This window comes from Natrix helvetica (assembly GCF_964273705.1).
Source record: "Natrix helvetica genome assembly, chromosome: 1".
Classification (NCBI taxonomy): domain Eukaryota; kingdom Metazoa; phylum Chordata; class Lepidosauria; order Squamata; family Natricidae; genus Natrix; species Natrix helvetica.
In genome coordinates, this window is record NC_138548.1 from 142,412,943 (window position 1) to 142,429,977 (window position 17,035).

The following is a 17,035-nucleotide window of genomic DNA, read 5'->3' on the forward strand; positions in this document are numbered from 1 at the left end:
ATCGTCTGTCTGTCTATCTATCTATCTATCTATCTATCTATCTATCTATCTATCTATCTATTTATCAGTGACGTGCGGTGAGCTTTACGGCTGGTGAGGCTGGTGACGTCATCAGCGTGAACCGCGGTCCCCTTCATGTTGACTCAGGAAGGAGGGGAATAGGACGTCAGCCTCCCTCCTGCGCACGCTGACTTAGGAAGGCGGGGAATGGGACGTGCACAGGAGGGAGGCTGGAGGGATCGCGGAGGAGGGATCGTGCAGCGTGAGCCGCGGGACAGTGGCTCACACTTCGCGATCCCCTTCATGTTGACTCAGGAGTCAGGAAGGAGGGGAATTCCCCTCCTTCCTGACTCTTGAGTCAACATGAAGGGGACCTCGGAGCGTGCTCCGCGGGACCGCGGCTCACGCTGCACGATCCCCTTCATGTTGACTTAGGAAGGCGGGGAATGGGACGTGCGCAGGAGGGAGGCTGAGGCTAGAGGAGCCTCCTGCACAGGTGGTCCCATTCCCCTCCTTCCTGACTCCTGAGTCAACATGAAGCGGACCACGGAGCGCTCCCATTCCCGACCACGTGTGCAGAAGGCTCCTCAGCGCCTTTTCCCTTTTCCCTTTTCCCTTTTTTTTTAATTTTCATGATGAGAGCGGTGCGGCTCTGCCTCCCCTGCCTCCCCTGCCCGCACGTCCCTGCTATCTATCTAATCTATCCTGAGAAATTCTTAATCATATTGCTTGGTTTGTGCAACAGAGTGTTTTAGTGGTTAAGGTCTAATGATTAAGGCATCAGGAAAGCAGGAGATTGTGAGTTCTAGTCCTGCTTTAAATATGAAAGCCAGCTAGGTGATTTCAAGCCAGCCTCTCTCTCTCTCTCAGCCCAGGATGACTTTGGGTCTAGGCACTCTCTCAGCCCAGGATGTCAGGCTTGGGCAACAAGCTGATTGGTCAGTTCCTGTCACAGCCAATGGATCAACTCTTGGTTAATCAGAAAAAAAAAGCAGACCCTGCACTTGTAGGAAAATACTAGAAAGAAAAAGTGTGCTTGGTTTGTATCGCATATAGCAAATATAGATCTAGATTGTGATTAAGTGCAGTTTATTCAATATCTTTGACAAAATCAAATTTTATTATTGACTGCATTATTTCCTTTGTGCCATCATGTAGAAGGTTGTAATTTGCACAGCTAGGATTGCAGCTCTATCAGGAGAAAAGGGAAAGACAGATGTGGTCTCAAAACATATATACAAGTTCGACTTACGTTCAGAGGAATTTAAGAGTATATTTAAGAGTATATGGGATTGCAGCCTGCATTTGAGATTTTAATCTGTATATGACTCAGACAAAATGTATCTTTTATTATTGATTACCTGTTGTTTTGTTTTCATGAAATCACTTCCTTACCCTATTCTGTACATAATCCCTTGGTTTTCTGATTTAAAATATATTGATTCACTGATACTAATGAAAGACTCTTAACAACAAAATGATATATTGGATCTTGCGTTATTTGGACATCGAGGCTAGGATGGCAATTTTCATTTATTAAGCTTTCTTGGGGCAAAGCTGGCCCCTAGAAGAGGCCATCAGATACATTTCTGAACCAGCATGCAGGATAATGCTGAGGCCAGGAGGTGGTAATTGTTTCTTGTACAGAAATGCAGAGAAAATGTTGATGGAAGGAATACATGAACTATTGGCAGAACCATTATGAAATAGTACAAAGGACAATTCAGTTGTAGGAAGGGAAGAAGCATGAAAAAGAAATTAAAAATAAGCCTGCTTTGATTCTGTGTGATTTAAGAGGGGGAAACTTTTAATGTTTTATAATGATCTCTTATCATAATAGAGTTCTAGTCTAGTAGTACTTATAGTATATATTCCCTGACCTGGCTGATACTCTGAAGTCTTCTTCCCTTATTGACTTAGAAGTAACTCTTCCATATAAAAATGGGCATTCTTAATGTCTGGATGTATTTAAATAAATTTAAATTTCAAATGGCTGGGTTTATTAGAATATTTTAAGGAGCAATGTTCTGTGGTACTCTGCAAATGGAGGTATAGCAATAGGTGTTGAGCAACAAATTGAATAGAAGAGTTCAGAAGGAATGGAAAGCAATAATACAAAGGAATTTTTTGAGGGGGGGGGGAGAATGCAATGCTAACTCTTTGACCCATCTTGGCTTTTCTGTAGGAGAAGAATAAAACAGTCTGAAGTCATTGTCATCCAAACCTAAACTTTCTGTGGGGTTATAATCATTCTTGCCTACTGGATATTTCTGTATTGGTTGTTTTTCAACATTTAGGATTACCCTGATGTTTATATGCCTTACATTGGTTATGATTATTATTATTATCATTTAACAACTCACTATGATACTGTATGTTAAATTAACTTCAGTCTTTAAAGCCTTGTCACCTTTACAAAAGTCACTCTTTGAATAATGCACAGAAAAGTTAGAAAAAGAAAAATAGCAGTTCTGTCTATTTAACTAGCTGCTAAGTCTAATGTATTCATTCAAGATTTATTAAGATGCGAAGTAAAGATAATTTATTCTTTCTAGAACCTATTTAATTATAAAATAATAAAATACCCATTAATTTAGGAAAGAGAAATAATTTAGAACATATTCTCAGCCTTCAGTTGAAAGCAAATTTAACTTGATTATCTGTTTCCTAAGAGACTGAAAGATAATTAAGCTATACAATCTATTATTGACACATAACTATTTTATTTTTAAAAAAGGTCATGAGAAACAATGCAACCATTAATTTTGATTTCTGGAGTGTATGAAGTCTGCTTTTGTGTAAATCCTGATTAAGCTTGTAACTTTCATCAATTTAAAGCATTAAGGATAAAATGAATGTTGGGATTTAATATGCTTCTATTGTTCTTTTTCTTCTCTTCCCCCCCACCCCCCTTTCCAATCTGCTGCAGCTCTTCAGTTGCATATCTTCAACCTCCAGGGTCAGAGCAGATACAGTTTCCTAGAACAACATCACCTTGTAATTCCCAACAGCTCCAAGGACAACAGTGTGCAGGTGTGAAAATAGAGCAATAGCAAATTAGTCCATTCTTCTTCGCTTAATTAGATTTTTTTTAAAAAAAGATTATTTTTGTAATAGTGCATTATGGCAAAGAATTAGGAAAGAGTCATTTTGATGCAGGGATTCAAGTGGTGCATTAGAAACTGAATTCTAATCCTCCGTTAGTATGAAAGGAGGCTTGTTACTCCATCTCAGTCCAGCCTATCTCACTGGGTTCCTGGGGTAAAATTGGGAAGATTATGTATATTAAGTTGAGGTATACTAAATAAACACAGGATATACTGTAAATCTAAGGATGAATGAGGAAATGAGAGCGTATTGGCTTTAAATACTGTATACAAATTTGCTTAATTTTAAGTACATGATGCAAAATTATCATATCTATTCCTGCATACTAAAAAAAAAAAGCTGCTTGCAAGGGTCAGCGAATTTGTCAGTATAATTGACAACTGACTATAGACAGTTTTTGGAATAGGCTTTTTGGAGAGGGCTTGAAAACATTTTTTTCCCCAGAGCAAAAGGTGGTGAAATGGCCATCTGCTGATAGTATCTGAAAAAAAAAAAGCAAGATCAGACAGAAAAGATTAAATATAAGACGAGGTAAAACCTGTCTACAGTCTGAAGACATTAACTGTGAAACTAAAGCTTAAATACTTAAAGGTAAAGGTTCCCCCGCACATACGTACTAGTTGTTTCTGGCTCTAGGGACAGTGCTCATCTCCGTTACTCAGCCGAATAGCCAGCGCTGTCCGAAGATGTCTCAGTGGACATGCTTTTGAACTGCTATGTTGGCAGAAGCTGGGACAAGTAATGGGAGCTCACTTCGTTACACGACACTAGGGATTCGAACTGCTGAACTGCGGACCTTCTGATCGACAAGCTCAGCGTCTTAGCCACTGAGCCACTATATCCCTTTCTTAAATACTTAGGACAATGCAAAAGCAAGAGCAAGATCTCCGAGAGCTCTTCAGATCTAGGTGTGGTAATGCCATACTTCAACAAAAAAGAGCAAATCAAACTAAATGCCTGAAGTTTCAATAAAGACAGATTTCTCCCAGATCCTCCCTAACAATAACAGAATAACAGAGTTGGAAGGTCCTTGGAGGTCTTCTAGTCCAATCTACTGCTTAAGCAGGAAAGCCTATACCAGTCCAGACAAATGCTGTTGTCATTTGTAGCTGATCTGGTGTACCAGATTCTAATTTTAGGGATTTGATGTAGTGACAAATGTTGCTGTCTGCTTATTTTTCTCCACATGCATAATTTGCATTGATGTTTCCAATGGACTACTAAATGTAAATAGTACAGTACATGATATTTGTTATATTTTCCCCTTTTCATTAACTATATTATTGAAATGAAGATTAAATATCTCTGTGATAAAAAGTTAAACATTTCAAAGGAGTATATATTTCCATATGACTATATTTAATAATTAGTATATTTTAATTATCCACTGTGGAAAACTTGAAGAAACTTACCTATCATTTAGAGTCCATAATAATTGAATTCTTGCATAATTTACTTGAGTACTTTTTTTTAAATTTGATGCTGTATGAGAGTCCCAAGAACAGATTTTTAAATTAACTTTTAATTTAATTAAATAAACAGTCTTAAAAACAAAAGGCCTCCCATTTGGTAGAAGTGTTTGAGCTCCAGCAGTGGTAATTCTTTTGAGCCATCATTTCAGCTGTTCAGTTTTGTAAAGCAACTTTTCGAGAAGTGTGTGCGGGTGTGTGAGAGAGAGAGAAACGAATGGGGAGGATCAGTTAAAAATTGCCTTGTCCTCCTCCACCTCTCATTAACAAAGTCACGATAAAGTGGAGTCCTACAAGTCTCCCATGGCAGAAGGTCCAAAGTATTGGGATATATTCAGTGTTACTTGCATTAGCAAGAGCTCAAACACTTCTACCAAATGGGAGGCCTTTTTTTAAGTTTGTTAATTTAATTTAATGAAACGTTAATTTAAAAATCTGTTTTGGGTGCTCTCAAGCAGCATCAAATTTTTAAATAATATGCAAGCAAATTGGGCAAGAATTCAATTGTCATAGACTTTAAACGATGGGTAAATTTATTCAAGTTTTCTACGGTAGATAATTAAAATATACTAATCATTAAATATAGTCATACAAAAATACATACACTCTTGAAATATTTTGACTTTTTTATTATACAGATATTAGATCTTCATTTCAACAATATGATTAATAATGGAATCATAACAATATGACTAATAAAAGAAGAATGTAACAAATATCATATACTGTACTATTTATATTTAATAGCCTGTTGGGAAATTTAAGTAAACATCAAATTATGAATGTGAAAACAAGTAAGCATACCCCTACGTTTATCACTACCTCAAATCCCTAAAATTAGAATCAGGTGCATCAGATCAGCTACAGATGATTATAGCATTTGTCTGGACTTGTATAGGTTTTCCTGCTTGAGCAGGGCGTTGGACTAGAAGACCTCCAAGGACCTTCCAACTCCTGTTTATTTAAAAACTACTTTCCCTCCTGCCCTCCCATTGCTCCTAACTCTGCTTCAAAGTCCCTCCAATCCTCTAAGCAAACTGTGCTTGTCTGCAGGCCAACACAATCAGACGCAACCACAGGAGTTCGAATCAAAAAACTCTTTAACTGCAAGTCTGACGTTGACAGAGCGTTGGGCAAGGCCTTGATTGAGAACATCAACCTAAAGGCAGATTTGTTTAGATTTTTCAGAACGGCAAAGGAGAAATATTGACACCCCTTCTTTCTAATCTTGTTTTGCAGCAGTAGCACCACCACCCAGTGGAGGAATGGTAATGATGCAACTGAATATTCCCAATAATCCTCAACCTCGGCCCCATTCCCCTCCTCAATGGAAGCAGAATAAATATTATTGCGATCATCAAAGAGGGCAGAAATCAACAGAATTTGCTTCATTGGAGAGTTGCCCACAGGTATAACTTATCCTGTGTTTGGAAAACCTAGATATTTTCAGGAAGGGAAACCTCTCTTTTACAAGGCTGTTTCAGAATGTTTGTTATCCACATTGAATTTTTAGACATTGAAGGAAGGATTAAAAGCATTATTCAGATAGGAAATTCACTCTAGTTTTGGATCAGGTAAGGGCAGAGTTTTTGGTAATTCAAAGGCCATCCCCCGCCCCAAGATATTCTAAGGAAGTCATCCAATTCTAAAGTCCAGTACCGTAGGAAAATTAACAGAAGGTTGCATTGACTGAGATTAGGAGATTAATAAAGTTCTACAGTATGGATTCTTCTACATAGTATCCAAAAATGTGTAGAAATAGAGTGTTTTTCTCTTCATTTGTTTGTCACTTAGCTAAGTGTGAGAGTTCAACAGGGCATCACAGAATGATTTGTACTGAGCGAAGATGATTTAAACTACACTAAACTAGTGTATTAAAGGCATATTTCACCCCATGCTCTGACAAAATTGTATATTTTCTCTCTGTCTCTCATTAAATTAACAGCTACAACATAGTCCACAAATAGGTAGCCCTGCCACATCTCCAGCCCAGTCACCGGCACCAACTCAACTTTCAAACATGAAGAACATCCGTCCCACTTTAACACCTCTTCCTCTTGTGCCCCCATTCTCACGACATTTCGTTCCTGGACAAGGTAAGAATTCCCATTTGCTAAATAACTGAATTATGATTGATTACTACTTTTAAAATCTAACTAGGAAGTTACATTTTGTTTCTTAAAAAAGAAAACTTCTGCTTTCCCATTGGTATTCTCATTCAACTGCCCTCTAAGTAAGGATACGGCTTGTGTTAATTTAATGGCTATTTATTTGGGATTTATGAATTTTGGATAGTGATGTTGTGTCACGGAGATTTTTAATTGTGTTATCAGAAGAGTCAAATTGATGTGTGTGACACATTTGCCTCCACACCTTTGGGGCTCTTCCCATCCTCACTGATCATTGGCTAGACTTCAGCGGGTTATTGTAGTTTTCTTGAAGTCTTTATTGTCAGGCATGAGTAACCAGACCTGCCCATGTAAGGTTCAAGCTTACCATTTTATTATATTCTGCATATTATACAGGAAACTCCCCTGACTGACAGTCTGTGGCTGAGAACAGATAAGTGAGGTTCTATGGAGCTTAGGGGGACTTGAGACTCATTCTTTGCTTGAGGCCTCTTCCCCTGCCTGGTTGGGTCTCTCCCAACATCATTTGGTCAGCTGTTCATTAGTATACTCAACTAACTTTGATTGACTTCATATAAGAGGCTTTACCCAGTGATGGCTAAACCTTTTCTAAAGGTGTGCCAAAATTGTATGTGTGCGCGGTATCACGCGCACCCACCCACCTGCACATGTGTGAGCAACCCCCCTCTTGCGCATGCATGAGAAACCCCCCCTCCTGCGCATGCACAAGCAACTCCCTGCGTGGGGGGGGATTTTCACCCTCCCCAGGCTCCGGAGGCTTTCCTGAAGCCTGGGGAGGGCGAAAATGGCCTACCCCGGTCTCCAGAAGGCCGAAAATCAATTGGCCAGAGCTGAGGGCTGCCATGCCGGCAAATATGGCTCCACATACCACCTGTGGCATGGGTGCCATAGGTTTGCCATCACAGGGCTTTACAATGTTTGGGGCTGGCAATCCTGATTACAAGGTTTTGCATTTCTATCACATTCTTTTGGGTCATGTCTTTTTTGCATATGAAGGTATCTTTGTACCCTCCAGATTATGACGTAATCACTGTACAACTACCGTATTTTTCGCCCTATAAGACGCTCCGGAATATAGGATGCACCCAATTTTAAAGGAGGAAAATCTAGAAAAAAAAGATTCTGAACCAAATACTGTAGTAAAATATTTTATATCAACTGTATAAAGTTAACAGCAGTTTAAGAACAATTTTATGTCAACCATGTAACATATTAAGAACTATCTTTACTCTCATTAAGAGTTAGTAAGGTCAGTAAACAGTGAATCTAGTGGTCTCATACCCCCTCATATTTCATCTGGTGCTCTCTAACCCAATATTTCATCTGGTGGTCTCTAACCCCCTCATATGCATCTGGTTTGAGTGAATGCTGCTGGAAAGGAGATTGTAAAAAGGAGATCGTTACTCTTCCCTTGCCTTCCTCCCCCACCCACCCCCACCCCCAATCTCTCCGGATTCTCAGGAAGCAAAGCCTTTGAATCAAGCTTGATCGTGTCCCTTTCTAGGTTTTTAACTTCCCAATCCAGCGTTCTGAGAAAAGCTTTTGTAAAAAGGAGATCGTTACTCTTCCCTTGCCTTCCTCCCCCACCCACCCCCACTCCCAATCTCTCCGGATTCTCAGGAAGCAAAGCCTTTGAATCAAGCTTGATCGTATCCCTTTCTAGGTTTTTAACTTCCCAATCTAGCGTTCTGAGAAAAGCTTTTGTAAAAAGGAGATCGTTACTCTTCCCTTACCTTCCTCCCCCCACCCACAATCTCTCCGGATTCTCAGGAGCCTTAAAGCAGCGCCTCCTTAAACCAAAGCCTCTGAGTAACTGGGAAAGAAAGGCGTGCTTTTCGGGCGGCAGTTTTCGGCAGGTTCCAAGCGCGGCTTTCTTTCCCAGTTACTCAGAGGCTTTGGTATACTCGGAGCTCACCCTCCTCCTCCTGCAAGCGAAAGGTGCCTCAGAGATTGGGGGGGGGGCAGCTCAGGTGAGACAATGGCCATAACAACTTCACTCCCCAGCAATGTGAGGAGCCGCTGCCCCCGCCGAAGCCCTCCCGGGAGCCCAGCCGAGCGGGAGCTCTGAAAGCGAAACCTCTCTCCTTTCCAGCCATCACGATCTCTGCAACGCCCGCTTTGCCTGCCCCATTTTTAGATGACCCAGGTGGCTACATTCGGCTTACAAGACGCACTCAGATTTTTACCCTCTTTTTTGGAGTAAAAAAGTGCGTCTTATAGGGCGAAAAATACGGTATATATTTTATTTTACTTAGCCCACTCTCCTGTGACCCCAGATCAAATTAAATTACTTTATTTCATGGTGCACTACTTCTCTATGTTGCCATGCAGGTTTGGGGATTTTTTTTAAGATTAAAAGTTCCCTAAATTAAATATTTCTCCAAAATTTAGCTAAAAATAGATCTTTAAGAGTACAAAAATACTCTTTAATTTTTCAGTTACCTATTCTTAACATAAAACAGCACTGGTATTTGAATTTTAAATTATCTTGTTTCTGTATATTTCTTCAGGAGATGCCAGATATCCCCTACTTGGCCAGCCTTTGCAGTACAATCCTTCTCTGCCACACGGGCACATAGCAGGTCCTCAGGTACGAAAAAGGGCTTTTTTTACAGCAGGTTACCAAACAGAATAACACAAAATGCTGTCATTGTTCATTCTCTAAGTTAGTCCGACTCTTCATGATCCCATGGACCATAGCATACCAGGCTTCACAGTCCTCTTATGTATCACGGAGTTTGCCCAAATTCATGTTCATTGTGTCAATGACACTAGCTAACCATCTCATCCTCTGCCATCCTTTTCTCCTTTTGCCTTCAGTCTTTCTCAATATCATGGCCTTTTCCCATGAGTCCTCTCTTCTCATAAGGTGGCCAAAGTATTTGAACTTCCGCTTCAGTATTAGTCCCTTCAAAGAACAGGGTTGATATCCATTAGGATTGACTAATTTGATCTCCTTGCAAATCCATGGGACTCTCAAGAGTTTTCTCCAACACTAATAGCATCATATAATCCGTCAGAAAACATGACGTGAAAGCTCTTAATCCCACAACACATGGACAGACACAACCACAGTTTCAACTAATAGATTATTAGCATCTTAAGCCAAGCCAAATCCAAAAATCCTAGGGAATTCCTGGAATTTTGGCATTCAGACAAATCAGACATCAAAAGACACATAGAGATAATGCGCATTCAGAAGAGACAATAAAAAAGAGAAAGGAAACAAAGAAGACCAGCCACCAACATTCAGCTAAAGAGAAATCAACACTAGACAAACAATCAGGTAGAAAACAATACTCTAATCGAGGAAGCACAAAGGTGGAAACTCTTCTGCCATCAAAACTAGCAGGGCAAGTTAGTACAAGTAGCCCTCAACTTACAAGAGTTCATTTAGTGACCATTCAAAGTTACAACAGCACTGAAAAAAGTGACATGAGTATTTTTCAGTTATGACCATTGCAGCATCCCCGTGGTCATGTGATAAAAATTCAGATGTTTGGCAACTGGTTCATAGTTATGACCGTTGCTGTGTCCTAAGGTCATGTTAACAGATTTTTCAACCCTCTAACAAGGAAAGTCAATGAGGAAGCCAGATTCACTTAACAACTGTGTTGCTAATTTAAGAACTGCAGTGATTCACTTAACAGCTGTGGCAAGAAAGGTCATAAAATGGGACAAAACGTATTTAACAAATGTCTCACGTAACAACAGAAAGGTTGGGCTCAATTGTAGTTGTGAGTCGAGGACTACCTGTATATACAAACATGGAGCAAACCCTATAATCACATTGATGATGTTACCTAGTTAGGTAATGAAACATCTGCGGGCAAACAACTTAAGCTCAGAGAGCACGACGGTCTTCACAGGTTAGCACTTATTTGTAAATCTAAATATATGTGCCTAAAGAAAACGTCTGTCAAATATTAGCTCCTTCCCTGAGTCAGAAATTGCTTATTACATTGAAAAAAGTGTTTCCTTCAGAAAGTGATCCTTTTGGACACCTGCACATGGGAATACCATATGAATTTAGCAAGATCATTATCAAAGTTTGGAATTATTTTAGGTATAAACATGTGATAGTGTTCTGTATCAATCACTTTTGAGAAAAGTTTTTTTTTAGAAAGTGATTTTTTTAAAGACACGCTGTGCATATCAGTTTCTCTTTAAAGTAAGTCTTGGATAATTGTCTCTTAAATCTATAGAACAGGGGTGGCGAACAAGTTCGACAAAAAGAGCCAAAATTTTAAACTGTGAGAGTCAGAGAGCCACACCACGTGCTCCCTTTCGGCGCTAAACCCGGAAGTACGGTCTTGCCCCGCCCCTGGCGACGCGACGACGCTTGCCTGCGCTCCACCAGCTCGGCTGGGAACGGAGACGTTTCCTCAGCGGAGCGGAACGCCTGAAAGGGACGCAGGCTCAGCCTGCCAGGCTGCCACCACTCCACTGAAGACATTGCTGAGCAGAGAAACGTCTCCGTTCCCAGCCGAGCTGGTGGAGCGCAGGCAAGCGTCGTCGCGTCGCCAGGGGCGGGGCAAGACCGTACTTCCGGGTTTAGCGCCGAAAGGGAGCGCGCGATCCGGGTTTAGCGCCGAAAGGGACAAAATCCAAACTTGGCAAAGAGCCACAGTATACAAAATAATGATAAGAGGCAAAGAGCCACATTCATTTTGGCCGGGAGCCGCATGCGGCTCGAGAGCCGCGTGTTCGCCACCCCTGCTATAGAATGTGACTTAAAGGGATAGTTAATGCTGCAGACATAGCTTATATTTGCCTTGAAACAGCTACTTAGAGCTACTAGTGTGAGATCAGAGATGTCCAATTGAACCTAGATTTGGAGATAAACAATCACAAAGGCTTTATTTGGATCAAAGATACTTAATTGCCTATTTTGAGTTACCTACAACAAATCAGGAGCTTTGGTGTTATGCTATTTGGATATCATTAAAAACATTCCAGTGCAATGAATAAATGATTCGTTATTTATATTCCACCTTTCTGCCAGTAGGACTTTGAAAGCAGGTAATAAAAATAAAACATTAGGCCTTAAATTAGTTAATAATTAAAATATGAACCAGTTAAAAGCATAGCACTGTTTCATGAATTCAAGTTACAGGGTGCTAGATCTCTTTCCAAGAAGAAGCTGTAATATATCATTTAAATGGCTCCATTAAGATTGGATCATGTGGCAATCTTCATTCTTTGTGGTTGGAAAATATGTATGTGGGAAGTAGAAGAAATATCATTCCTGATCAATTTGTTTGTCTGCATCCATCTGAATTCTCTCTCCCTTTCCCTCCCTCCCTCATCTCTATCACCCCACTCCTATTTTAGTGTCAGCCAGGAAACAGACATGGAAACAGAGGAAGAAAACCAGCTAAAAAGGCTGCTTCAGCTGATCTTGGTGCGGGAGAACCAGGCATGTTCCTCAGTGTCTGATATAACTTTGTGATGCAACTGTAGTACTCTTGAAGTATATTATATCTCTATTCCATGCCGCTCTGTAGCCATAACTATGATCTGGAGATGAATACAACTTACCTAAGTAGTTCTTAACCTGTAGGCTGCTGGCCCAAAATGAATTGGCATGTGTATGGGGCACCATAGTAATATTAAGAAATTGAAATTTTATTTGGCACAAGCATAATGATACCCCAGATGTGTGATTGCTGGATTTAGTTGATTTGACAATCTATGTTCCCTGAACAGGAGGGGGCATGTTTGACCTTAAATGAATAGGTATATTTTCTCATACCTCTGAGATATCCCCTTCTCTTACTAGCTTCTGTTTCTCAGTGTCTATACTTTCCTTTTCCTGCTGACTTGCAATGGCCTTTTCTGGGCAATTCTGCTGCCTCCATTGGTGTGCTCAGTTGCTTATTATATACTGTAACTGTGCAAACAGTCTGCAACAGAGCATGACTTAAGGTATAACCCTTCAAATATATAATTGAAATCTTTGAAATCTATAAAATCAAGTATTAATTTAATATAATAAATAGGCCGCTGCGTTTTGTACTAGTTGGAATTTTCAGGCTTCAAGAGAGTGTCATTTAGAAGTTGAACAGAATGAGAGAGAGAACTTTGCTCTGGGGCATTCCATATAAGGCCACCCAAAGACTCAACCTCTCATTCTATGACTGACTGGACCTGTCTATTTGGAAAGCACTAGAAACATCATAAAACAATGCCCCCTATTACCAGCCCTCACAGAGGTCCAGAAGACTGCTGCAATTAACAGTATCAAAAGCTGCCAAGATGATTAGTAGAAGGGTGGTTGCATTCTCAGCACCCATGCCTTTCTGTATGTCATTATGAAGCAAGACCAAGGTGTCTCCATTGCATATCCCAGCTTGACTGACAAGAGTTCAGATAAGATAATCCACTTCTTCCAGAGCCCTCTGTAATTGCCACTTTATTGAAGTTACTGAACTGCCAGCTTCTTCACAACCTGCCTCCAAAGAGGAGGTTGAATATAAGGCAATGGTTGTCCAATGTTGTTGGATCCAGATCAGATTCTTTGAAGACAGGATGGACCTCTTTCAAGGGAACTGGAATCACCCTCTTTTATAAAGAGGCATTTACTTCAACTTGTACCCCAGTTCTTTCCAGCGCCATTAGCCAGGCAGAGCAAGGATCAAATTCACAAGCCCACTTCCTGGGGACTGAACCCCTCTGTTCCACCCAACCACTTTCCAACAAAGAGCAAATGCAAGCTGTTCCATTCATGAAAAGATTGGCCAGGTGATCATATTCCATACTTGGTGGATCCTCCTGGTCATCTTGAGATTTGAGCTACTCTAAATAACACCGCTGGCTGGCATTATGTAGGTGAAATGAGAAGTTACGCCCCCTTGAGTAGGTTTAGGCTTAAGCTCTACTTGTATTTGGTCATATTCACTTCTTATTTGCATTAGAATTGCTCCAGGCATCCTTTCACCCATTTCACTTCCTGAAACTCCTGGGTAAACTAAGGAGCCCCCAAGTTCTGTGAAAGGAGCAGGGCCATTCAAGAGCCATCTTGTCAAGTGCCTAGGCCACCTCTATTATCCAAAGTTTACCTGCAGAACTGATTTCTAAGTAGCTGGGAAATTCCCTAAGTGCTATTCAGGAGCCCTCTGGATCCATTGGGCCTGTATATAGTAGCCCTTGTGTAGTAATATTGTACATGTTGCAGCCACATCTTGTACATGTATGTAAAATCTGTTCTTTTCTTTACAATTGAGGTATTGTAGACTGATAACTCTTTAAACCATCCCTTTATGGCAGTTAAGAATTTAGCCATTTCAATAGAGTGAAGGCTGTGAATATATCTCTGTTTAGTTTCTACCATTAGAGAAAAGGCTAAGTAGCTGTTTCTTCTGGAATCTTTCCTCAAGAGATAGTCATTGTTATAACTGCGACAGCAATAAAGAAAGACTCCGCAAAGCATGTAGTGCTACATTAAATTCTAGCTCCTTTAATAGTCACTTAATGCTTAGTCTCAAACTTTAAGGAATATGAAGGACACTGAATTATATTTCTCTTAATTGTTAAAAGTATGGCAGCACTGACGATTATTCATGACATTATGCTACAAGCCTCCATCAAATATATTTTAAAGGGGCTATCCCTTGATTATGGAACCCATTTGCCCTTTTTAGATCCCGAATTTGGAATAGTGATAGGTTGAGGAAGAAATATAATATTTTACTGCCAGGCAATCACACAGTTTTGTACTTGGGCCACTCTTTAGTAAAAGAACCCAATATATTACATTTCTTAGCAGCCATTTTAAATCCTGTGTTCTCCTTCAGTTATAGGAAAAGTTTTGGAAATTACTGAACTGCCAGAAGGAATAACTCGTGCAGAAGCTGAAAAATTGTTTGTGGAACTTCTTAAAGTTGGTGCCAAGATTCGATGGCTACGAGACCCTCCATCGGTGCAGGTGCATCAGCCACACCAACACCACCATCGCTACTGTGGGAGTGGAGATAGCAATGTAAACATGGAACCCTCCAAACCTAGTGACTTGGCATCCACATATACAGTCCTGGCAACGTTTCCCACCATGTCTGCAGCCCAAAATGCATTGAAGAAACAAAGTAACTCACTGAACAAGTTTAGGTTGAGAACAAGCAAGAAGCATTACGACTTTCACATCCTGGAAAGAGCTAGTTCTCAGTAACAGTTACGGCACTGAACATTCAGCCTTTATTACTTCCATGTCCTTATCTCTCTTCTACTTGATTGGCTTGATGTTTAAGGTTTTTCTTTCTGTTTTTGTTTCTGTCTTCATAAAACCCCTTGGATGTCATACACCAGTAAAGTCTTTTAAGAATTAAACCCAATGATCCTGGACAAGATACAGGGGGGGAGGGGGGGGAAATTAAGTTCAATCATCAACTTACAAAACACGGCTGTGATAGGATAAAACGGACAGTCAGCCTTCTGTAATGAATGCTATTAAAGATCCCTTTTTGTAATACTTTTATTTTATATTTCCAAATTCTTGTACCAGATCCAAAGCTTTGTTGTACAGCAAACGTTTATTCACGAGGAATAACCACATTCTTACCTGCATTTTGTAATCCCTTTGTATAAAGCCAGCACGCTTCTCTCAGTTTAAGAGCAGGGAACTGGGGTCGGAAAAGAAAGAAAGAAGAGCTTCAAGGGAATTACACTCTTTCTAGCCCAATATGCAAAAGGCAAATAAATTAGCTGATTTTTTCCTCTCTCTTCTTCCTCTCCAAGATAACAGTCCTACAGTAACTACTGAAGACCTCCTCCACCCCTTCCCTCTCTAGATTTCTTTAGGAAATGTGAATGGTAACTGCCAATGAATTCTACTTTTGAGCATCTTGTTTCTATTCCAACAGAATAAATATTAAAAAGGAAAAAAGTGACCATCACCAATTATTTTAACTGGAACCCATTAGTTTTCAGTTAACGGTTAAAAGGTGACTCTCCAAATGGTAAAAAGTTTGCACTTTAATTGTGTTCCCATCAATATGTTTATTACTTTACTTTTTTTTTTTACTGTAAGAGTGATCACATTTGATAAGTGCTGGAAACTTCTTAAGTGGTTTAGATATGTTTTTTTTTTTTCATCATTTGTAGAGGATCACTGGACATCAAATGATTCATTGCACATATAAAGGAGACACCTTTTTCAATTTCTGTATAATTTGCAAGGCTGTACAATGTGTGCTGATGCAAGTTTGGGAAAAATAAATGTTTACAAATATACATTTTCTGGAGTGCTGTTTTAAAGAAGATGAGTTCAGAACTGGTATTTGGGAGATGGATCCTCAGTGGTCTGGGTGAAGCCACATAGGGTGTCTGGAGTAGAAAGTTATATACAGTTCTTTCATGTGACTGCTAGAACCCTTGAAACCAAGATTTGAGAAGCAATTTCAAAAAGAAAATGTAGAGTCGTTGGTGCAGTCTTGAGCTTGGTTGTTTTCTTGCAGATGTTTTCATTACCCAAACATGGTGTCATCATCAGTAATGTTGTTACCTAGTTTGGGAAATGAAAACAGCTGCAAGAAAACAAGCAAGTTTGGGGAGCACCAAGGACCCATCATGTCGACCCTGAACCACAAATATTCTCTCTTGAAAATGTAAATGTAAAGTACAATATAATAAAAATCTGTTTATGTGAAAAAATAACAAGTAGATAAGAGCAGTTCTCTTTTCTTTACATATCACACTATTATTTAGCGTATAATGAGAACATGACAAAAGATTATATATATATATAGCATATGCAGGATTCACATAGCATAAAAATGTTTACAAACTGCAATGGCTAGTTCACTTATAGATTTGGCTTAAAGTGTTCTGAGCCTAGCTATAGAAAAAAATCAAGTGAATCACTGTATTGTTCTGGATTTCACAGAGGGCTTGTAGGGTCTCCTACAGAACCTCTGCAAGTGAATATCAGTCTTTTACTTTAGCCAGGATCATGTGTATATTTAAATATTCTCTTAATCTATATTCTATCCTTTAGTTATATCCTATCCCTTATTTCTATGTAAAACAGATAGGTATGCTTTGAGCATTGTATGTTTTTCTTTTAGATAATTGAAGACATTTCTGCATGAAGCACCTATGGTGGTAGAAGATTTCTGCTGGAGTGAAAGGAAGGCTAGCATAAGAAAGCTATAGGTTCCCTCATTTGTATTTATTTCTTTAAAGGATAGATGCTTAAAGTTCTAACCAACCTATAATTTGGGAGATTATTCCACAATTCTGAAAAACTAAATTTAAAAAAAATGTGTCTAAGATAAAATATTTTACAATAATTTCAAGAGGATTTAGAATCAA

General features: G+C 39.6%; 1 protein-coding gene across 9 annotated transcripts in view; it reads left to right on the forward strand.

Moving 5' to 3' along the window:
- R3HDM1 (R3H domain containing 1) overlaps window positions 1–15,955 on the forward strand; it is a 73,709-nt gene extending 57,754 nt beyond the window's left edge. For all 9 annotated transcript variants that reach the window (XM_081936198.1, XM_081936200.1, XM_081936201.1 and 6 more), the window contains 6 exons: window positions 2,930–3,033; window positions 5,817–5,986; window positions 6,523–6,673; window positions 9,238–9,317; window positions 12,062–12,146; window positions 14,524–15,955. In XM_081936198.1, coding sequence (XP_081792324.1) covers window positions 2,930–3,033; window positions 5,817–5,986; window positions 6,523–6,673; window positions 9,238–9,317; window positions 12,062–12,146; window positions 14,524–14,894 — 961 coding nt within the window. In that variant the 3' untranslated portion in view covers window positions 14,895–15,955. The remainder of the gene's footprint in view (window positions 1–2,929; window positions 3,034–5,816; window positions 5,987–6,522; window positions 6,674–9,237; window positions 9,318–12,061; window positions 12,147–14,523) is intronic.
- The last annotated feature ends 1,080 nt before the right edge of the window (window positions 15,956–17,035 follow it).